Source organism: Salmo salar, chromosome 02 (assembly GCF_965601325.2).
Source record: "Salmo salar chromosome 02, fSalSal1, whole genome shotgun sequence".
Taxonomy (NCBI): domain Eukaryota; kingdom Metazoa; phylum Chordata; class Actinopteri; order Salmoniformes; family Salmonidae; genus Salmo; species Salmo salar.
In genome coordinates, this window is record NC_138292.1 from 38,339,371 (window position 1) to 38,363,546 (window position 24,176).

At 45.3% G+C, this 24,176-nt stretch overlaps 1 protein-coding gene across 1 annotated transcript; it reads right to left on the reverse strand.

Moving 5' to 3' along the window:
* Positions 1 to 64: 64 nt before the first annotated feature.
* Positions 65 to 24,176, reverse strand: LOC106582196 (von Willebrand factor D and EGF domain-containing protein). Its single transcript, XM_014165044.3, has 31 exons — positions 23,661 to 24,176; positions 18,598 to 18,788; positions 15,430 to 15,661; positions 14,927 to 14,992; positions 13,958 to 14,190; positions 13,429 to 13,518; positions 13,096 to 13,243; positions 12,653 to 12,870; positions 11,602 to 11,675; positions 11,189 to 11,462; positions 10,643 to 10,845; positions 9,424 to 10,289; positions 9,064 to 9,200; positions 8,760 to 8,924; positions 8,363 to 8,467; positions 6,506 to 6,620; positions 5,683 to 5,945; positions 5,100 to 5,319; positions 4,640 to 4,774; positions 4,224 to 4,403; positions 3,539 to 3,943; positions 3,310 to 3,405; positions 3,053 to 3,148; positions 2,709 to 2,804; positions 2,461 to 2,556; positions 2,252 to 2,347; positions 1,985 to 2,080; positions 1,694 to 1,789; positions 1,416 to 1,511; positions 1,198 to 1,295; positions 65 to 1,104 (listed from the first exon to the last, which is right to left on the reverse strand). Exons 1-31 carry the CDS (start codon positions 23,734 to 23,736, stop codon positions 1,090 to 1,092), a joined length of 5,277 nt encoding a protein of 1,758 aa, XP_014020519.3. The 5' UTR covers positions 23,737 to 24,176; the 3' UTR covers positions 65 to 1,089.

Below are 24,176 nucleotides of genomic sequence, written 5' to 3' on the forward strand. Positions count from 1 at the left end.
CTAAACTGTTACAAAAGTGTTCGTCCATCCCTTACCGTATTGTATTTCAACGTGTTACTTAAAGCAAGTTACACAATAACTTTTTATTTTGTTTCCATATGCGTGATTTACAACAACGCAGTGTAAATGTTAAAATAACAAATGTTTTGACCTATGTACAGTATAATGTACAAAAGTGATCAAGTATATCTGAATTGATACTTACAACAGATCTCGTCAACAGTCACAAAACAATTGCAGACAAGTGGCCCTAAAAATCAAACAAGCTAATAACATTTCCAAGGCAGGTGTGATGTAAAAAGAAGAATATTATTTCTCCATACATATTAAGTATGAAACAACAGTGCACAATAGTTTAGGAAAAAAAAAACACTTTCAGTACCACAATAAACCAGAGGAAAAAACATGGGTCAAATCACTAACAAGGAACAAAACAAATAGAAAAGTGGGTATTAATATCATATAAAGCTAGATTGTTCTTCAATAAACCATCAACTAGTTTTTCATCTGATTCTCTTCTCTTACTCCAACATAATACTGTGTGCAGTAACACTTTTGTATAAAAGCCTAGGATAAGGACTATAAAACACATTTTTATGCATTAAAATACATGAATTAATGTCTATGTTAGATTACATAGTTTGGCTGTGTTTATACAGGCAGCATGTTTCTGATCTTTTGCCCAATTACTGTCAAAAGAGCTGATCTGATTGGTCAAAAGATCAATTAGTGGAAAAAGATCAGACTTGGGCTGCCTGTGTAAACGTAGCTTTTGCGACATCAACACGATTGGCATAAACATTTCCGAATGAATATGCAGTGTTTAAGACAGTATTATGCATTGTTTATGAATATGTTATGCATTTCTTATGCAAGAGCTTTAAATCAATGTGCTACCTTGAGCATTGAGGTAGTAACAAAACAGGGACAATTAGATACGTGCAATATATCCAGTCCCCCTGTTCATGTACAAAGATACACACACACACACACATACAGGCACACACACTCCACGATCACATACTGCGTAATAAAGACTCCATTTGCTCTGTGTATTTTGTAAAACTTCTGCATCTTCAGTCATTTACCTTATGCAAGTGGGGCCTACAAAAGAGCAAAGACATTTTACAGTATATAATCTCCCAACAATAAAAAACCCACTGTTAATGAACATCCAAACTGTGACCCAATGCTCACCTTTAACCCACAGGTGACACCAGTGTACCCGTTGCGGCAGTGGCAGAAGTTGGGCAGGACACACCTTCCCCCGTTGAGGCATCTCTGCTTACAGATGGCTGTGCGTCAGGCAGAGGGAGGAAATAGTATAGAACGCAATATAAGTACAGGATAAAAGTATATAGCTATCTATTGAAACTTGGCAGCAGTATATCATATTGAATGTGAGAAGGACTCACCGGACTGACACTGTAGGCCTTCCCATCCTGTGGGACAGTGGCAGGTGTTGGGTCCCACACACTCACCACCGTTCTTACACTTCTGCAGGCACACGGCTAAACACGCACGCACGCACGCACGCACGCACGCACGCACGCACACACACACACACACACACACACACACACACACACACACACACACACACACACACACAGAGTTGCTTAGTATTGTAAAGGCATCTTTACATGGTGACAGGTTCAGGGTAACAGTGGTTGTACATTATGTTGTCACTCACGAATGTTACACCTCTTCCCACTCCACCCAGAGGCACAGGAGCAGGAGTTGGGCCCCACACACTTCCCCTTGTTCATGCACATGGGTTCACATACACCTGAAAGACGCAATGCAACATGCATTTTTGGCTCAATTAACATAACTGCATGAACTTACTAGCTTGCTGCAGGGTTATTACAATTAGGTTCTTCCACGTGCATTTATGTTGATATAGGGCCTATAACTATTTAATACTGCATGCATAGACAGTGATGTGGGGTGTTTGGTTGTGTTGGGTGGCAGTGGCTCTTACTCTTCTGACACCGCTTCCCTGTGTAGCCCCCGGGGCAGGAGCAGACGTTGTTCCTCATACACTGACCTCCGTTCTTACAGGGAGGGCTGCACACAGCTGGAGGGCACGGCGCACAGTGACACAGCTACAGTTATACCTCACTAAACCAAAGTACCACCATGCAATAGACTTCTGTGCAAATTGACATATCACTCACTAATAGGGGACCAGTAGAATGTGTCCTAATCAATTGAGGTTATTGATTGTCAGTGTGACACCTATTCTTACCAATCTGACATTGGGAGCCATAGAAGCCACCGGGACAGGCGCAGATGTTGGGTTTGATACAAGTCCCACCATTCAAACACACTGGATTGCAGACAGCTGGAGGTGAAGACAATGGAATATTGAGCCCATAGCTAAACATACTGTTGTCGAAAAGAGATATGTTCGTCATGGGCTTCTAAGTAGGAACACGTGGTGTTGATTGGCGTTACCTGAGTTACATGTTGGTCCGTACCAGCCAGACTTGCACTTACACACATCGGGAGAAGTACACTCCCCTCCGTTTTCACAGTGCCTGTTGCACACCACTGAACAGAGACACACGGAGACACAGTTACACACGACAACTCCTAACCCCTATACACACATTCCATTTTTTTTTAGGCAAGCAGACACTGGTTTAGATAATTGTAGGGAAACATGATATACGCCTGAAAGGATCAAATTGATTATCTCTCACTGATTTCACATCTTGGTCCCACGTAACCATAAGGACAGGTGCAGAGATTCCTGACCAGACAGGTTCCTCCATGCTGGCAAGATGGCTCACAGTTAGCTACAAACACAGCAACCAAGGGGTGTACAGAGCATCCAGTAAGAAAAGGAGAATATATACAATATTTACAATGGAGAACATATAGCCTGTACCCGGATCTGTTCGTGCCATCTTGCCAACTCCTATTACATCATTGTCAAGCCACACAATGAGTGACAATGAGTCGGCAAGTTAGCACAAACAGATTTGGGGCCAGGATATAGAGTGCATAGTTAAGAGTTCAAATACGTGTGGGATGATATGTTTACCTTCCTCACATGTTGGTCCGCTGTAGCCCACAGGACAGACACACACATTTGGCCTGCCACACTTCCCTTGGTTCTTGCAGTCCGGTCGGCAGACAGCTGAGAAGGTAGAAGGTTAATAGAATCTACAACTTCTATGTGTAACTGAAAACAACTTATTCTAATTTACAGACATTTTTGCAGAAGTTATTTTGTAACTCTTAAAGAGCCATAAGAATAGAAACTCATCTGTCTCGTCCAACCCTGACTGTTGTTCCCACCTATGTGGCAGTTATATCCGGTATAGCCTTCTTTACAAGTGCAGGTGTTGGGTAGAGAGCATTCCATATTCCTTCCACATGGATACCGGCACACAGCTGGAAAACACCAAACAGTTTCATGGGAACCTACAGTATACGTCCATGTAAGGATTTGAATGTTAAAAACATATGGAAAAAGAACAAAGATCATATGAATGAAAAACAGACTACAAGAGTGCTAACCGCTAACCTTTGCAGGTGAACCCATCTCCAGTGTAACCATATGGGCAGCGGCCACACTTGAAGGAGCCTGAGACCGTGGGCTCACAGGGCACACCGGAGAAGCAGGGCGAGTCCGCACAGGTTACTATGAGAGACGATGACCCCCACCTAAGGTCAGGGGTCAGGTCCACCTTGCTGCTCTGGCCTCGGTTGTGATTGGTGGGGGTGGAGACTCTGGTGATAGTTTGGTCCTGGGGGCTAATAGGTGTCTTTCTCTCCACGGAGGGGACTCTCTTGCTACCCGATGAGGGCCCCTCAGTTCTCCTCCTGTTCTGGGAGGAGGAGGTGGAGGTGGTGCCAGTAATTTCCCTACTGGAGTCTTCTGTCACTTGGGGACGTCCATCTTCTCTGTTGTTGGTAACTGGCCTCTGTCCTGTAAAACACTGGAAGTTAGAGGACAGAGCTTGAAAAGGAACTCAAATGGGATTTGTATAGAGCTAGTATAACTCAAATCACCTCTATCAACTAACCCTGAAGACCTAGCTAAATAATACTGGCATAACAGTTAGCTTTACTAGGAGCCAGCTATGAGCCAGCTATAAAACGATGGAATAATCCCATATAAGGCCAGATATTTAATAACATTATAATAAACACCTAATCACATGAACCCCTGTCAATCATCAGCTAAGTGATCAGGTGACCCTTCTCACCTGTTGTGGTGCTTCTACTACAGGTGTGTCCGTTGCCATGGAGCCCAGGTGGACAGGGTCCACAGATGTAGCCTACGGATACGTGTGTGCTCTCGAAGCACTGCACCCCTGGGTAGCATGGTTGTCTGGAGCAGGGGGCCTGGCTTGATGGTTTAACCGTGCCAAAACCCTGGTGACCTCCTGTGGGTACAGCGGGTACAGGCACGGTCACTCTATGAATAGGCTCATAGTCATCACCCTTACCACTGGACGGCTCTGATTTAACTTCAGTAGAGGAGGAGGTAGAATCCAATTATTCACAGTCAATAGAAACATATTGATAAAAGAATGAGGGTTGGGGGTGAGAGGATCGGGGTAGAGAAAGATACAGAAGGAGGGAGAGAAACAGACAGGGAGAGAGGGAGAGTGGGACCCACTGCAACTCTTCCCGTCCCCAGTGTAACCCTCTGGACAGGAGCCACAGGTGAATGAGCCCAGTGTGTTGTTACAGCCCACCCCAGGGAAGCATGGCTCTGCGGCACATTCATCCACATCCTCTCTACAGGTATGACCTGGAACACAAAAACAACATGAATGAAATCTCAGCCTTCCCCACACACACAGGATGTAATCCACTAACAAAACATCAACATCTAAATTCACTGAACCAGATGAGGAAATCTGGCACTGCTTGTATCCAAACACTGAAAGGGTGGTAATAAGGAGTATGGTTCATAGAATGGAGGGTCAAAGCACAGCTTCCTAACGGAATGATTAAAAGTAAGCTCTCAGAGTCATAAAAGCATCTGAGACCCACAAATGAGCTGCAGTATTAGCATGGACAGCATGTACAACGTACAGTGTGTGTTGTAATTCTATTTCTGTCATGTACAGTACCGGTCATTCCGGGGGGACAGATGCAGGAGAAAGAGTTGGGTCCGTCTATACACTTGACCAGACGGCAGGGGTTGGGTTTACAGTCGTCTATGTCCTCCTCACACCTGTCCCCTGTGAAGCCAGCGGGACAGACACACAGGTACTCCCCGCTGCCAGGGGGGAGGTTAATGTTTGTAACACAGGAAGCTCCGTTCAGACAGTCACAGGGCCGCAGAGAGACCTGGACACACACACACACACACACACAAGTGGGAAGTGTTAGTAGAGCTTAAGTTTAATTCACAAACAGTTTGAAATGAACATATAAGTATGAGGAAGAATGATTGACAATCCGTGAGTAATTATTGCATTTTAGTTTTGAATGTCTTGCTAACAGACATACCAAAGCAACAGACACAGAAAGACTAGTACAGCGGCAGGCTGGACAATAAGGATTGCAAATCTAGAGCTCCCTCTCGCGGTAGACAGAAAAGCTGACAATCAAGAGCAATCTCTAAAAATCCCCATTCACAAAGAGTCAACAGAGTCAGTCAAAGTCAGTCAATATCCTTATTCAACAGTGTTCTCCTATTTTGAAACCTACCTGTACAGAGGCAAGCGTCTCAGCACTACAATCGTCTGTGATAGTGAACTGAAAGGTCTGCGTGGAGGAGGAGGCAGCAGTGTCAGTAACCTTCCAGATGAGCAGGCCAGCGGGGGAGAGGGAGGCGTCACTGGGGCCTGACTCCAGAGTGAACAGCACCACAGAGCCTTCTGGATCCTGAGCCTGCAGCTGGTACACAAAGTTCTCCCCCTGGAATGTCTGCAGACGCCCCTGGGCTGACTGAAACACCGGTGGCTCATTCTCTTCCAGGAGCAGAATAGTCATATTTAGTAATAACGTTAATCATTTCATCATTAATGTCCATATCATTATCTGAGGTACAAAATATACAATTATTTTTCCTTTATTTCCACTTGTTTTATTTATATGTTTATCTATCTTTGTAAAATGTTCTGTTCCTAGTTTGAACCAGTTGTATTCATTTCTAATATCTACTCTAATTGATCTGGAGAGATTTGGCCTCATTTTGTATGAACACTCAAATCAAAACACAGCACAAAGAACACATTGAGCCAACCACAATGACAATACCCAGAGGCCTGAAGGTACTATAATGGCTCTGACCCCAATAACACCTTGTTCTCTATAGCAAGACCAACCGCGAGGTTTTGACATACTGTAAACATATTGCGGAGACCATGCAGCCATGTGTTCTCTGTGACTGCGTGCTGTCGTCAGTAGTGGGTGGCAGCAAATACCTTTCAGTTCGCGTGGTATGAATTTATATAGAGATGCTGTTGTATAATGTAAACAGCAGTTGTAGAGTAAAAGTACGTTATAGGTAAGAGGACATTGTACTTACTCTCAGCGATGGACCATGTGTATTTGGAGGAGTCTGGTCGGCATATCAGGCAAGGGCTGCTGGGATTGAGGTCTCCCTCTCCATAACACACACTGTCAATGTTGCATGTTTTCTCCTGGGGATTGATACACAGTAACAAAATGTGCATGTACACTACTGTTCAAAAGTTTGGGGTCACTTAAAAATGTCCTTGTTTATGACAGAAAAGCACTTTTTTTGTCCATTAAAATAACATCAAATTGATCAGAAACATGTTGTTAATGTTGTAAATGACTATTGTAGCTGGAAACGGCAGATTCTTTATGGAATATCTATATAGGCGTACAGAGGCCCATTATCAGCAACCATCACTCCTGTGTTCCAATGGCACGTTGTGTTAGCTAATCCAAGTTTATCATTTTAAAAGGCTAATTGATCATTAGAAAACCCTTTTGCAATTATGTTAACACAGCTGAAAACTGTTGTTCTGATTAAAGAAGCAATAAAACTGGCCTTCTTTAGACTAGTTGAGTATCTGGAGCATCAGCATTTGTGGGTTCGATTACAGGCTCAAAATTGCCAGAAACAAAGAACTCCGGGATGCTGGCCTTCTAAGCAGAGTTGCAAAGAAAAAGCCATATCTCAGACTGGCCAATAAAAATAAAAGATTAAGATGAGCAAAAGAACACAGACACTGAACAGAGGAACTCTGCCTAGAAGGCCATCATCCCGGAGTCGCCTCTTCACTGTTGACGTTGAGACTGGTGTTTTGCGGGTACTATTTAATGAAGCTGCCAGTTGAGGACCTGTGAGGCGTCTGTTTCTCAAACTAGACACTCTAATGTACTTGTCCTCTTGCTCAGTTGTGCACCGGGGCCTCCTACTCCTCTTTCTATTCTGGTTAGAGCCATTTTGCGCTGTTCTGTGAAGGGAGTAGTACACAGCGTTGTAGGAGATCTTCAGTTTCTTGGCAGAGAATGCCAAGAGTGTGCAAAGCTGTCATCAAGGCAAAGGGTGGCAACTTGAAGAATCTCAAATATAAAATATATTTTGATTTGTTTAACAATTCTTTGGTTACTACATGATTCCATGTGTTATTTCATAGTTTCATAGTTTCTACAATGTAGAAAAGAGTAAATATTAAAAAAAAAATTGAATGAGTAGGTGTTCTAAAACGTTTGACCGGTTGTGTACATTAAATTACAAACAGAGCATTGGCCACTTTTTGTTTGGGTGAAAAATGTTCTGAGTTCTTCAGAAGAAACTGGTTGGCATGCATAACTAGGAGGAGTGGTGCTCATATAGCACATGGGGATGTGTGAAACGTACTCCTCAGCCTGAAGTGTCTCTACTTGCGCCACATAGCTAGCTTTTTGTGTGACGCCGACTGGTAAGACACTTCAGACTGAGGAGTACGTTTCACAGATCCCCATGTGCTACACTCACAGTTAGTTTTAAGAGGGTCCGGGCCCATGTGCTACACTCACAGTTAGTTTTAAGAGGGTCCGGGCCCATGTGCTACACTCACAGTTAGTTTTAAGAGGGTCCGGGCCCATGTGCTACACTCACAGTTAGTTTTAAGAGGGTCTGGCCCATGTGCTACACTCACAGTTAGCTTTAAGAGGGTCCGGGCCCATGTGCTACACTCACAGTTAGCTTTAAGAGGGTCCGGGCCCATGTGCTGGTTTTCCTGGTGGGAAAGGGGCCTGAAATTTGAGCTAGCCTGAACATCTGTTGAATGTTCCACAACATAATATACAGTATCTGTTGAATCTGTTAAAGTCAGATTCTAATCACTAAACAACACATTCTGATCATGCTATCAGAAACATTGTGATTCCATTAAAACCCAGAGAAAAAACCCCAAGAGAAACCCACCCTGGAGGTACAGAGAACGTCAGCATTGAGCGTGCAGATCTGACAGGCTCCATCGAAAAGGGTCAGGATCTTGGCGTTGCTGTAACTGTAGCCGTCGTTGGACACCTGCCAAGACAACGTTAATGACCTACTTATCAGTGACTACTGGTAATAAATATTTACAGAAGCTCCTACTATAAGTAAGGGTATCTTGTCCAGGTTGCACCATCTTGAAAACATCTGGTAGGTGTGCAAACAAACCATATTACAACACTAGGCCAGAACACTGCCCTGCTGAAAACAGTACTATTTTAGGGCTCTGTTATCCAGCTGTATTTTATGGGTGATTTGCCCATTCCCAAATGAGTCTGGACCCAAAACATTACTGAGATGTGCTGCATAGCGTTGTTCCACTGACTTTGATCTGCCAGCGTGCCAGGGGTCTGTCGGTGGCCGTATCCAGGTCCAGGCCTGCACTGGGTTGTCTGTACTCCAGGGGGAGCTGACACTCCAGACCTGACACATGCAGGAAGGTAGCCAGGGAAAACTGAGGTTCGTCCAGGGTCCACTCACCATCCACAAACTGGACACACGCAGACAGAGACAGGCGGGGACACTTGGGTCAGAAGTACTGTGCTACAGAAAATAATATCACAGGTATGGAGGTGTGTGTGTGTGTCGGTGTGCATGTGTGTGTTTTTGTGTGTGGTGTAGTATGGTACCTTTTCCTTCAAAAATTCACACTTGAGTTCATAGGAGTCTTTGAAGCCTTGTCCAAAGACCTGTACAGTGGAGCAGTCACGCTGTCTGACATCACACAGTCCCTCGTTCTCCAGCTCTGTGATCTCTGGAGTCTGGTCTTCACCATCCCAAACGACACCAGAAACAGACACAAATGACAAGCAAAAAAAGTGTCAGCAGGTTTTTAACAAATCGCTTCACTAGGATTAGCAAATGACTGTGATATGTCTTTCATTTTGATGAACTATGAGCCAAACCCTGGTCTAGTGCTGACTTACAATATGTATGATTGACTTAGAATATAGATGTGTGTTACAGATCCAACCCTCCCCTCTTCTCACCAGAGATAACGCTGCAGTCGTAGGAGCCGAACCCGGGGAAGCACACACACCCCCACTCGGAGCACTGGCCATTCCCATTACATAGATTAGGACACTTGAGGAAGGACAACATCTCCTGGTGCTCTCCCTCTCTCCCCCTCTCCTCCACTAGCCTCCTCTCACACTCGTTCTCAAGCAGAGGCAGAGTGGCGCCCACCCAGGCCTGGTCGTCCTTTAGCTGGAGGTCGCTGACGCACATAGCCACCGCCTGGCTCACTATGGCCGGGCCTAAGAGCCGGCCGCAGCCCAGCGCCACGCTGGAGTTAGCCACCGCCCGCTGGCACTGCACCCTGGCCTGGTGCTGGGTTAGCCCAGACTGGGTGGGCCAGGTGGGGGGAGGGGAGGACTCGGGCCGGGCCGCCAGCTCGTGGTCCTCAGGGAAGAAGTAGGTGAAGTCCTCCAGGTGGGACTGGCTCAGGCTCTGGTACGGCGCGTTGGGGAGGAACTGGTAGGACTGGCGCCTTCCACGGCTCCTCTGGTTGTTGGCTCCATGGCTGGAGCCTGTTAGGGTAGAGCCTCTCTCTACAGGCTGGGCGGCGGTGTCCTCGGCCCGGCCGTGCTGGTTGGAGTTCCATGAGGGGTGGTCGTGGTGGCCTTTGAACAGTTCTACTGAGTTGTATTCGGCGGTGACATCCAGAGTGGGGATGATACTGTGGAGTCTCACGTTGCCGTGGTGAGAACAGGAGGAGTCGGAGCCAGGGATTGGCTGAGACCTGGTTCGCGGGGACGTGGGGTGGGACTCTTCTTCACAGTTACAGTACCTGTGAGGGTTTGGGGCGCTCTGATAGGACGGAACGGTGTCAAACAAGCTGCTACCAGGAGGGAGTCTGCCAGAAGAGAAATAAATACTTATCAAATAGGATCTCTATGGAAATACATTCAACAAATAATAATGTAACATAACCCCAGCTGAAAGAGCTCATGTAAAATGTTCAAAATGATTCATATCCATCGTTTGAAAGAACAGTCTCAGGTCCGGACTTTGTCGTTGCACATGGAATGGGACAAAAGCCCGCCCCTGCTTTGCAGATCTAAAGAAACTGTATAGGCATAGGAATTACAATGAAAGCTGCAATCATTGATAGGCTGGTTAGAACCATCACCACATATCTTCTTCAGATCTGCAAACTCCATAGCATTAGGGGCTAGAGGTTGATTTGAGACTTGGCATCAGACTAACTTCCATTCAGAGATGAAGGCTGCTACGTCTTCGTTGTCCAGCACTGCGCCCCCTGCTGTGTGGAGGTCATTGTGGGTCTGTCCGTCATACGTCCCACACAGGCCCTGGGTTTGGCTCCAGTCTGAGCTGGGGGCCCTCAGGGTCAGACTCATGCCCCAGTCAGACACATCGGCACGCACAAATGCCCCAGACGAAAAGGTCATCTACAGCACAGACAGAAAGGGGATTAGATCCTATTGTATTCTGTTGTATTTCATTTGATTCTGCTCTATTCTATTACAACTAAATGATTTTCTGCTTTCCAGTGCGTCGCCATATCATCACAGTCTGTATCATTTCATAATTAGCATAAACAACTGAATTCTGACTTTGCACTGTAAGTTTACACTGTGCCTTTCTCAACACCCTATTGGCTAATGACTACTTCCTGTGGGCGTGTGCTTCAACTCAGTGACCTTTTCTTTTTCCTGCCACCACCAACTTATCGGAGGACAACTTCAAAAAAGAAAAAATGTAATGTTACACTTTATTTATTTATTCACTCACTGTGACTTTGCGTCCTTGGTAAGACTCAGTGATGCGGATGCCGCTCTTGCCCACGTCCCTGTTCTTCACAGACAGGTGCGGCCTGGTGTCCCCCAGCTCTCCGTTGCACATGTCGAAGGCTATGACGTCACCGCCGTCTCTTGCCACGAAACCGCACGTGCACGAGGCGTGGTGGACAACGCTCCCGCACTCCCACTGGCGCACCTGGACCTCGAGCGGCTGCCGTGTGCTCTTGTACAGCACAAACGTCCCGATCTGGTAGTTGTCATACTGCCTGGAAGGAAATGCATGAAATACATTACAGTATCAGCTACTCTAATGCGTATTCATGTGATTGTTATCATATTTGCAGGTTAACATTGCCTTGACGGCATCTATCATTATTGCTGACTATAAAGGAGTGACTGAAGTACCTGCCATCAAACGTGATGATGTGAGGATCAGTGAAAGAGTAGCAATATGCAGAGGGAACATCTGTCACTGTGATCTGAAAACACAGAGCAGATATCACATATCAGATATCATTTATTTCATTTTCACATTCAGCTATTTAGATGAGAAAATAAAGTGTATACAGTACATGCTTATATGAGTGAGTTGGCAACTTACAGTTTGTGTATGGGCAGTGTGGCAGTGAGAAAATGTACACTATACAGTATATACAGAAACATAGCATATTCTGCATTGAGTGAGTTAAGTGTAACAACGTAGACCTATCCCAAATCTGTTAACAACCTAGACCGGTCCCAGATCTGTTAACAACCTAGACCTATCCCAGATCTGTTAACAACCTAGACCTATCCCAGATCTGTTAACAACCTAGACCTGAGTCCCAGATCTGTTAACAACCTAGACCGGTCCCAGATCTGTTAACAACCTAGACCTATCCCAGATCTGTTAACAACCTAGACCTATCCCAGATCTGTTAACAACCTAGACCTATCCCAGATCTGTTAACAACCTAGACCTATCCCAGATCTGTTAACAACCTAGACCTATCCCAGATCTGTTAACAATCTAGACCTATCCCAGATCTGTTAACAACCTAGACTGGTCCCAGATCTGTTAACAACCTAGACCGGTCCCAGATCTGTTAACAACCAAGACCGGTCCCAGATCTGTTAACAATCTAGACCTATCCCAGATCTGTTAACAATCTAGACCTATCCCAGATCTGTTAACAACCTAGACCTATCCCAGATCTGTTAACAACCTAGACTGGTCCCAGATCTGTTAACAACCTAGACCGGTCCCAGATCTGTTAACAACCTAGACCTATCCCAGATCTGTTAACAACCTGCTGGCCCAGATCTGTTTATGCCGTCTTGCAAAGTTTTATGCCAAACAGTGTGACAATGACCATAGGAGTTGGCAAGACAGCACAAACAGATCTGGGACCAGGCTAATAACAACCGCCACTCTCCTCCCAACCCATCACAAGGGTGTTTTTTCCAGTTCCAGTACCTGGACACTCTGTGGTGTGTAGCCGCTCCAGAGGAAGTTGGATGTGACGATGGGGTTGACAGAGATCTGTGTCGTCCTGTCCCCGTCCCTGAGGAAGTCTGTGACCGCGCTGAGGTGAACCAGGGCCTGGCTACACACCCCGTTACGACACCCCAGGCTCTGGGAGAGATCCACCCGGCACGACGACAACACCACGTCTGGACCCAGCAGATCGTCTCCTATGGAGGAACAAATAGATCATTTAATGGTTGTCGTCATTGGCTTTGTTTTTGTCTATTTCGTAGGGATACCGACATGTCAATATGCGTTGTCACTGGAGAATCAAGACGCTATGGAAATAAAACATATTGCCAAAATCAGTTATTAAAAACACAACATGTTGAAGAATCTAACTTTACTGTGGTGATACTGTGAGTATGCCGGATTACTTACGAAGCCTTTACCTTGATTGTTTGTACTCAGGTGTAAGGAGAGAGTACACTGCTCTGTGGTGGAGGAGGCATCGCCAGGGCAGGGGACAGGGATGGTACTCTCCACAGTCAACTCGTAGTCCTTCCCATCCTCAGACACAGTAGTCACCTCTGGTCTCAACTGCAGAGACAAGTCACAAGAGAAATTCTGACTAACCAGTGATTATTTAAAACAAAAAGGAGACACACAAACCCAGACCCAGAGAGAGAGAGACAGACAGGCACGCACACACACACAACTTACACACTTTACACACACTCAAACACCAAATCCTTGAAATAGTGTTCTATTTCTCTTTGACTTACCCTGATCCCGGCAAAGAACTCTTCGCTCTCCTCTGGGGTTCCCTGGATGTCCGGCGAGTCCAGAAAAAAACTGGAGCAACTGCAGTAAATCTGACAGAGGGAAGGACAGCCACAGCCGTTCAAAAGGAAGAGAGAGGCTACAGTTCAGGATGTAGAAAAGCCTTTATAGTTAAAGCCAGGTGATAGAACTTAATACAACAGTAAATAAAAGCAACATTTATGACAAGAGATAAAAGGATGAAATGACAATATACTGTATACTTTGATGGCCGGTGGCAGTCTAGGTTTTCAACACGGCCAGCTCTATTGCTCTATAACCTCACTTGTAAAACAAATTCACTTCAATTTTGAGAGAGAGCTCGGAAGCTAGCATTATTTTTTGCGTTTGACTGTTTTACAAGCGAGGTAGAAGCTACCCGTAACCACAAGTCTCGGATCAAATTACACTACCCTCGATCTTAACCTTAACCATTAGAGAGATGAAAAATACCTGACCCTGCGTCAGTGGTTAGGGGTAACTTCTACCCACCTTGTCTCCCAGTCGGAGGTTGATCCCGTCCAGCTCGATGAAGGCAACGGTTTGGACAGTAGTCTCCTGTTTCAGTTCTTCTTTGATGCCTTGGGGGGAGAGGCGAGACCAGGCAACCACATAGCCTAGGGAGCTGTTCAGGCTATGGCCCTCGAAGCTGCACTTCAGGTAGACAATGCTCCCAGAGAGCTCTGCTACTATCACAGGCACCGCTGGGGAAGGAGGCTGATTGGCTGGAAGGGATAACGGAGTCGTGTTCAGTAGGGTACCCCGAAGCAAAATGTTTAGCAACATATTTTAATGGACAAAATTAGACAAAATGTCTTATTGGACAAAATGGGTAGTTTCACTCAGTTTTCTTCCTACTGAACATGTAACTGGTATTTACATGGATATAGCAGGTAATAATGTATACAGTATTTGGGTGATATGAGATGGTTGTGTATAATAGAAGCTTGGCTGAATGTTTTTGTCCTGTGACCCACCAAGTAATCAAAATCTATATTTCAGGCAAAGATCCAGTCATCAGCCACTGCCTTCCAGCGAGTCCCAACATTTTGGTCTATTTCTGTAACTCTAATCAGGGAAAGGGGCCAAACATAACAAACCAAAACAGTAGATACCAATAAACGGTAGGTGCCTTCTATTCATAGTATCCCTTCCAACTTGATAACTTCTCGTGTGAATAAAAGTGAATTACACCATCCACCGATGTCCTCAGCCCCCCTGCTCCTTCGCCCTAAAACCGGCAGAGGGATAATTCACAACCTCGCCGAGAGATGTCGTCATGGAGACAGGGCAAGGGAGGCAGGACACATGCTTAGCTCATTAAGAGGACCTGTGAGGGGCCTGTTGCTGCATTCCACACCGCATGGCAATTCTGACGTGGATTGTTGTGGTGTCTGACTTTAACAAGGGCCTCCTATAGAGCCAGACAACACACTGTCAGGAGGCAGAGAGCTCACTCACCTTTACACGCTCCATCAACCTCCACCTCGTCAGGACCACACACCACCGCCGCAGAGTCTGACATCTCTACATGGTGAAAGATAGCAGGACAATTAACAATGGTGGTCTTAACAGTTAACACCACAGACGTCTGAGTCACAAGCACATACAGTAAATAACAGTTTAATGAGTTACATGTAGTTAGTGCAGTTGATACGCTATGAAAGTGATGCAGCACTATATCGTACTGTACTTCCGGGGTCAGCCCTTATCTTTTGAATGGACTTGACAATTATAATCATCAAATTCATGAAAACACGTTCGTTTATACAATTATATTTGTGTTTGTGGATGAATTGCCTTTTATGACATTTTGGCGCTGAAGACCATAGCGCTCCATTTTTGCCCATTGAAGAAAGAAAAAACGACAAGGCTACTTCCTGGAAAATGCAGCCTCACTTTCATAGCGTATGGAGCTCCTCATTGCCTCCACCTAAACAGACTATTGTAAACAGCTGCTGTACCCTGTGCGCAGTAGCCCATGCAACCCTGGGTGGGCTGGAGCAGGTAGACGTAGAAGTCTCCACAGTTGCGCACGGTGACAGGGATGCGGAACAGGCAGCAGTCCTTACTGCTGCTGAGGAAGAACTGCCAGGTGGCACAGGCCGTCAGCTGCGTCACCTCCAGGGGCCGCGGAAGGCTCTCGCCCTCCCCCAGAGACAGCCAGACTGGGGCCTGGGTCCCACAGTGGTTCACCTGGTGGACACAGATGAAGACAATAGAGAACAGAATAAGACTACTTTAGCCTGGTTCTAGATCTGTTTGCACTGTCTTGCAAACTTCTAGCCACTCATTGTGATAATAAGTAAGACAGCACAAATATGCCTGGGACCAGGCTAGTTTATACTGGGTGGTAATAATACAACCACATGGGTAATGATTGGCAGGGCGACACTTTGCAGGCAACAACTGCAATATGACACATGATAATGCCCTGGGAAGAAGAGGAAGTGACACCTCTGATGGATCCTTCAGTCTGCAGCACAGCAGGCAGCCCAGGGAAAATGAGGAACATCTTTCTCGCGCTCTGTCTAACCATGTCTCTCTCTAACCCTGTCTCCCACTCTTTTTCTCTTGTCTCTCCTGTGTCTCTAATATCCCTCTCCTGTCTCTCGCTCTCTTTGGTCCTGTGCTTAATGCTGATACCATCCCAGTCTCCTTGGAACAAAGAGCCTATGTTCACTTCAAAGTGCAAGACTAGCACTCATGTTACCACTGCAATGACTTGGCTACTCACTGAAAAGTACTCAAGTGCAAGAAGAGCTTAAGAAAATTAAGAGAATATTTACTAAATAAACTAAAGTAAAAAATGTAATTAAATTAACATAATAAAATAACAATAACGAGGCTATATACAGGGGGTACCGGTAGTGAGTCAATGTGTGGGGGTACAGGTTAGTCAAGGTAATTTGTACATGTAGGTAGGGCTAAAGTGACTGCGCATGACCAATAAACTGTGAGTACCAGCAGTGTAAATACGGGGGGGGGGGGGGGGGGGGGTTGTTGATGTAAATTGTCTGGGTGGCCATTTGGTTAATTGTTCAGCAGTCTTATGGCTTGGGGTTGAAGCTGTTAAGGAGCCTTTTGGACCTAGACATGGCTCTACGGTACCGATGATGGTGTTGATGTGAGCCATGACCAGCCTTTCAAAGCACTTCATGGTTACTGACGTGAGGGCTACGGGCGGTATTCATTTAGGCAGGTTACCTTCGCTTTATTGGGCACAGGGACTATGGTGGTCTGCTTGAAACATGTAGGTATTACAGTCTCGTTCAGGGAGAGGTTGAAAATGTCAGTGAAGACACTTGCTAGTTGGTCAGCGCATGCTCTGAGTACACGTCCTGGTAATCCGTCTGGCCCTTCGGCCTTGTGAATGTTGACCTGTTTAAAGGTCTTGCTCACATCGGCTACGGAGAGCGTGATCACACAGTTGTCCGGAACAGCTGGTGCTCTCATGCATGCTTCAGTGTTGCTTGCCTCGAAGCGAGCATAAAAGGCATTTAGCTCATCTGGTAGATTCGCGTCACTGGGCATGTCGCAGCTGGGTTTCCCTTTGTAGTCCATAATAGTTTGCAAGCCCTGCCACATCCGACAAGCATCAGAGCCGGTGTAGTAGGATTCAATTTTAGTCCTGTATCAACGCGTTGCCCGTTTGATGGTTCGTCTGAGGGCATAGCAGGATTAGTGTCCCGCTCCTTGAAAGTGGCAGCTCTAGCCTTTAGCTCAGTGTGGATGTTGCCTGTAATCCCTGGTTTCTGGTTGGGATATGTACGTACGGTCACTGTGGGGATGACGTCGTCGATGCACTTATTGATGAAGCCGGTGATTGAGGTGGTATACTCCTCAATGCCATTGGATGAATCCCGTAACATATTCTAGTCTGTGCTAGCAAAACAGTCCTGTAGCGTAGCATCCGGGTCATCTGACCAGTTCCGTATTGAGCGAGTCACTGGTACTTCTTGCTTTAGTTTTTGTTGGTAAGCAGGAATCAGGAGGATAGAATTATGGTCAGATTTGCCAAATGGAGGGCGAGGGAGAGTTTTGTATGCGTCTCTGTTTGTGGAGTAAAGGTGGCCTAGAGTTTTTTCCCCTCTGGTCGCACATGTGACATGCTGGTAGAAATGAGGTAAAACGGATTTAAGTTTGCCTGCATTAAATTCCCCGGCCACTAGGAGCGCCACTTCTGGATGAGCATTTTCTTTTTTGCTTATAGCCTTATACAGCTCGTTGATTGCGGTCTTAGTGCCAGCATCGGTTTGTGCTGGTAAATAGACGGCTACGAAAAAATGTATATTAACCGTGTCGTCGTTAAGCCACGACTCGGTGAAACATAAGATATTACAGTTTTTATGTCCCGTTGGTAAGATGGTCTCGAACGGAGATCATCCAGTATATTTTCCAGTTATTGCACGTTGGCCAATAGAACGGATGGTAGAGGCGGGTTACCCACTCGCCGAATTCTAACAAGGCACCCCGATCTCTGCCCCCTGTATTTCCATATTTTCTTCACGCGAATGACAGGATTTGGGCCTGGTCTCGGAGAAGCAGTATATCCTTCACGTCGGTATCATTAAATAAAACATCTTCATCCAGTTCGAGGTGAGTAATCGCTGTTCTGATATCCAGCAGCAATATAATGTACAAAGTTACAAACAATGCAAAAAAAATAAAAAAAATAGCACAGTTGGTTAGGAGCCCGTAAAACGTCAGCCATCCCCTCCGGCGCCATTGTAAGATCTTATATCATGGGGACAATATTTTTCTGTACTGTTCTGACTGAGGCACGGCATTTGCTATGAAAGACCACCTAAACTAGGGGTGTCAAACTAATTTTTCTCTGGGGGCCACATTCGTTCTTCAACGGAGAGCCGGAGGGCGGCACTAACATTAAAAAAAAATATTTCCTCCGTGTCAAAAGAAACTTAAAATAGTCCTCTATCCATCGTTTTTGGAATTTTCAATGCTGCCTGACTGTCTATCTTTCATTTCGGGGATTATTAGCGAGCTGGACACAGTCAAGAAACGGGTGTTAGCGACACGTAGGGGGATGGGGTGACCTCCATACATTGTAATATGCTTTGAGACCTAGAGAGAAAAAGTACTATAAAATAAAATATATCATCTGTATTTACCTCCACACATTGTGTGGGCATGCTGGCGGGCTTGTCAAAGATCTGGAACTGGTACCAGCCTGGTATGAGGGAATGGTCACAGATGAAGTCCTGGAGGGCTGACTGCTGCAGGCTGCGGGAGCTGAAACTGGTGCTGCGGTATGGGTTCTGGAGCAGAGAGTGACCCCCCGGAGCACATTCTGGTGGCAGCACTGAGGATAGACACAAGCAGCCAAACATTTAGCACGAACATGAGTGAATAAGGTGCTGCTGTGTTTTCCCCTCAAAGCATGGACACACGCACGCATATGCACACAATTTGATTTGAAGTTACCGATCCCAAGTTACCCCCCCAACACACACAATCAACTGAGTTAGCAATGAAACACTGTCAATACTATGTTGCAACCATGTAATAACTAGGCCTAGCCTGGTCATAGCAATTGTAAAATAGGAGTTATGGGATTATGAGACAAATTAATGTTGAAAATATGTTGATCTTGGTGATCTTGTTTGTACTTTTGTGCATAAAAACAACATTTATTTGGAGAAATTAAACTCTTAAACAAAACAACAATTTTCTGGAGTTGGAACGTCTAGGAGTTGTGACTAGAGGGAGTACAACTACGACCGGGAGTTACTTTTCGCAGCAGGTTTCGAGAGCATTTTAGCTAAACCTAACCTTTTTCTAACCATAACCTAAGTCTCCTAACCAGCCACATTAATTATCCTAACCTGCTGCGTAAATTATCCTAACCTGCTACGAAAAAGTCACTTCCGGTCATAGCTGTACTCCCACTAGTCAGAACCAAGTAAAAAATGGTGACATAGAGTGACACTGACATTCTAGGTGCATCAATTAAACAATTACTTGACTAAATAACAAAGTACTGCACTTCCAAAAAATATTGTGTTAAAATATTTCAAATAACTGTTTATAACTATGGAGGATCATAACCCTTTCCAGAGTAACGCCTTCACACCTGACTCAACACAAGGTACGCATTTTATGTTCAATTACTATTCCAACCTCTCAAAACTGTCTGTTAGCTTTTCAGCTCTCTAACTATCTATGCTTTATGCTTTATTCTAAAGTTAGCATGAAATTATCATTTTGGATGACAGAAATTAACAAGGCAAAGGCATAATGACTTTACAAGTGCATTTATTCATAATATACTGTACAAAATATTTTGTGAATCAAAGAATGATCATCTGGTTCCCTTTCAGGAAATAGCTTGCTGGCAGGACGGGTAACTTTGGTCATAGATCACAGCACAAACCCTACGGTTGTAACAGCCCATTTCCAGCAGCCGCCTAATCATCCCAATCTCCTTCATCACCATCTTCATCATCACCATCAACCCCTTCTTTCTCATCCTCAAACCCATCAACATGCTATCTATGGCACATTGTTGTCTACCAAAGATCAGCCCCCGCGGCCACCACCAGTGCCACAAACCTGGGCAGTATACCCCCGCACCAGGGTACATCCGTGTTGCTGCACCAGCACCTGCAACCAACATTACCATGGCACCTATTGACACAACACTGAACACTGGCAATTCAGCTGTCCCATTGGAGGAGGCTACAGGAAGCGCTGTGATGGATGCTACTAAAAAGAAAGAGGAGGAAGCAGAGCAGGGAAGAGGGGAGACAACAAAGAAGATGGCCATCATTGGAGAGGTTGGTGACAGTAGTGATGGTGTGAACAGTGAAAAGATAGGTGAAAAGAGGGATGGTGAAAGGAGTGTAGGTTAGAGTAACCCTAGTCCTGTGAAGTGTGCTGTGAAGGAGCTGGTCCAATGTGCAAGGAGCGGTGCTGCAGATGGAGGTGGGGACAGAACAGGTTCAGACATTTCCTCATCCAGGAAGCAGAAAGGTAGCGTTAAGGGGGTTAAGTTAGGGGCGGGGCCTACCACAAAGGCTCCCAAACCTCCAAGGAGCCGTCTGGGTCATCTGATGATGCAGTCTGTTCAGGTCTTCCACAAACTTCGGGTAAAAGCCCAGATATCCAATAAGTCCAACCAGTCCATTTTGATGGACCTGGATCTGCTAGACTTTGTGACGATTCATGTTACTGTAGCAAACAGTAACTCCTCAGTGGTGTAAGTAAGAATACGAGATGATGTAAATACTATTGGGGCATCCCAAGCTGAACATCCTTCGTCTGCAAAACCAACTCTTTGACAACCCAATAACACTTGACAACCTATCAGAGAAGTCTGCTAGCTCCACCACCAAGTCTGTCTCCCCATCCTGTCAGAGTAGGCAACCAACTTCAGCACGGGGAACAATATACTCCCAACCCTTCGCACCACCCAAAACTACACCCTGTACAAAGCCCCCAACCCTCACCCAAGGAGAACGTACCGTGGTTCTCGCCATCAGTTTCCCTCGTTACCCAACACGTGCCATCACCCAACCCCTCCTGGGCAGTACGGGAGGTTACCCCCGCCTGATTCCCTCTACTTCCCCTGCCCGTGGCAGGCCTCGGTGCCCATCTCTCTGTGGCAGAGGGAGGAGAGGGAGGACAGGAAGAGGAAGACCCAGCAGCAGAGAGAAAGGGTGTCCCGGATCACCAAACAGGGCTGGACCACAATGTGTTCATCAACAGGGACCAGTACACTCTGGAGAAATACCTGAGTAGTCCCACAGTAACCATGCTGAAGGTCACCATGAGCGCCTGGAAAAAACTCATGGAGATCTGGAATAAAAGAATGGCAATTTTTTGGTTTGCACATGTGTATCTTTTCGTAAACCTTAGTGATGCACGGGGTATACTACAAAATATGGTGAAGATGGTTCACGTCTATGTTTTCTACATTGACTGTCACTGTACTGCATGCAAGTCACGGGCAGTCGTGTTTCACTAATTCATTGATTTACAGGGAAGTGTTATTGTCAAATCCACTATGCAGAGTGAGGAGATCCACTTTGGATGTGATTGTCTTCTACTTCCCCTACATCTATGTTGTAATTTAATGTATCCAATGACAGTCCCAGCTGGGAGCAGTCAGAGTGGAAGTGTCTAGTATGAAAGGATCCGTTAACAAACATGGCCTCTCCAATAATGATCAGGAACTAAGTCGTAGCCAAAGCTAACAGCCTTATTTATTTATAGGCTTCCAAGTCAAGTAGAGACACTTCAGCTCTGGCAGGATGTGACTGCTAATGTCCATATGCTCTGTTTTAATATATGCCTTTACATGAGAGGTATCATAAAAGGGGGAAGGAATATGAGGTACTTCCTATTCAATGGCATGTGGTAAAAAACTGCTGTGGTGATGAGAATTTTTCTTACGATAAGCATGTATAAAGCAGCTTCAAAGACAGTCTGACTTCTCAGTTTAGGGTGAAATGTGAAATTGAAACAGGAGGGAAAGTATTTATTTGGAGCATACCCAAGCAAGACCCTTGGGTGTTGGACAGAATCTAAATGAAAGACATCCTCTCGAAACTTTGCTGAGAGGGAAAGTAGGCCTACTGCAAATACTGCTGTTCTAAAGCAGGAATGTTTGGTAGTTGCCACAGTAACACCAGCTGTGTTCACCTGAGTAACAATTCTGACACCACAGTCAGGTAATGGTGGAGCGACATTGTAAAAACATTCTAAAATGTGCTAGTGATGCTCTTGATTTTATGTAGGTGTGTCCTTTATAATGTATCTGGCATAAGAGCAGAGGATAAAAATGAACTTTCAGTACAATTACCAACAACACTTATTTCAACAAGATCATGGTATGTGTGTCGTTTGAACGTCTTTTAGTAGCATAACCGCAAAACAAAAAATTATGAAACAATCAGAAATTGCTTCACAAGGAAAAAGTGTACATAGGTCATACTAGCATCAAAAATGCTATTAGTTGCAAGCCTAACAAAAATATGGTCATGATTTCTGAAATATTTCATATCAAACTAATTTGATTGTCTTCAATATACAGGACCCCATTCAAATATGGGCCTAGATTCTGCTGTTCTTGCAAACATTTCCACAGAGGCCTACACCTCTGGAGGTTTTATCCAGCCATCTACTCCATTGATTGATTATGTCTACACTCCACACCCTCAGCCCTTTCCGATGATGCCTATTGGACCAGCCTGGCCCTCACAGCCATACCACTGTGTTCAAACCATGGTGGGTGCTGCTATACCTCCCGTGTCTGTGGTTGATCCCAGCATCCCCTGCAAAAAGAGACCCTAACAGTTTCGCTCAGAAATATAGGCGACTGATGACGGTGATGGGCAAGACTGGAACCAAAATTGACGACACCTCTTACACAAACTATCAGAGATAGGACGGTTATGTGGTGAATCTTCCAAGTCAGGCAATTGAGGCCCAAACAGAAAAGGTGGGTACCTCTGACAGAGACTTACATATGCTAATGGTTAATGAAGAGCAGAACAGCATGAGGGAAAATAAATACGAAGACAAAATGAATAGAGAGTAAGAGAGAAAACTCTAAAAGTGAGAGCTGTGGGACTTAAACATGAGATGAGGTAGAGTATTCGCAGCCAAGTGAAAAGTCATAGCCCAACTAACTGTGACATAGTGAGGACAGGAGCTTTCAGAGCTACCCTATCCACCGTTCACTCAGGGAACTCTCACAGTCAATGTCCTGAGATACCCTTCATCTCCATATCTCTGTCAGAGTGGGAGGCCCTCATGGACACGTGTCTCTTCCCACCGTGGCCACAGGGTTCAAAGGCGTGTGTGGTTGGAAAAGAAACAGACAGGCTTGGCCCCTTCTGTCTCCAATGACAGGTCAATAGACTGCCATAGTGAATAGAGAGAACAGGTACAAACATCTGTAATAAATGGCTGGCTGTAATAAATGATATATTTTCAGCATTAAAAACGGTATTGTCACCTTTTTCTTCCACAGCTATGCTACATGTATCCTCCAGTTCATAAGGTAGGCCTACTGTGTTCATAATATTCATCGTAAAACAGGTCCGTTGAAAGAATAAGCTTGAAACCCCATCGGTCGGCTACAGGTCATTTTCGCACTTCATTTTACGGTCTACATACAATTTAGTCCCAATTTGGCATGATCAATTAATTACATCGGCATATCACTTACCTGTTTGACAAAACGCTGTGTTGGGGAGTAAAATGATAAGGAAATACAAAAGTTCCAAAACTATTTTAAGTTTCATCGTTCACGAGCCAATGTGAAGCCTTCCAAAATGACCACTGACCGACCACGGTTTTACAAAGGTCCTTGGCTCCTCAAACGGTTTGCTCAGTTCAGCTGCCGTCGGTTTTCCAGTAGCCTAAGTAGGGATAGGCAGAAATAAGCGACAATCAAAGACACAACCGAGTCAAAGAAAGCCCGTTTCGAAGAGGTTCACAAGAGCTGATAAAAGCACTTCCCCCGGCACACCGGACTGCGGCGCGTGACCACAAACTCCACCAGGAATAGCAGCATCATATTAGGAGGAGCGTCCACCAACCTTATCTCCACCGAATCTACAGCCGCGACTGTTTGGACAAGCGATAACAGGATTAAAGTCGGGGTCTATTCAGCTGCATCAACAGGAAAGTCATCATGATTGTGGTCATTCATTCACTGAGAACCGATGCAGCTTTCGATTTT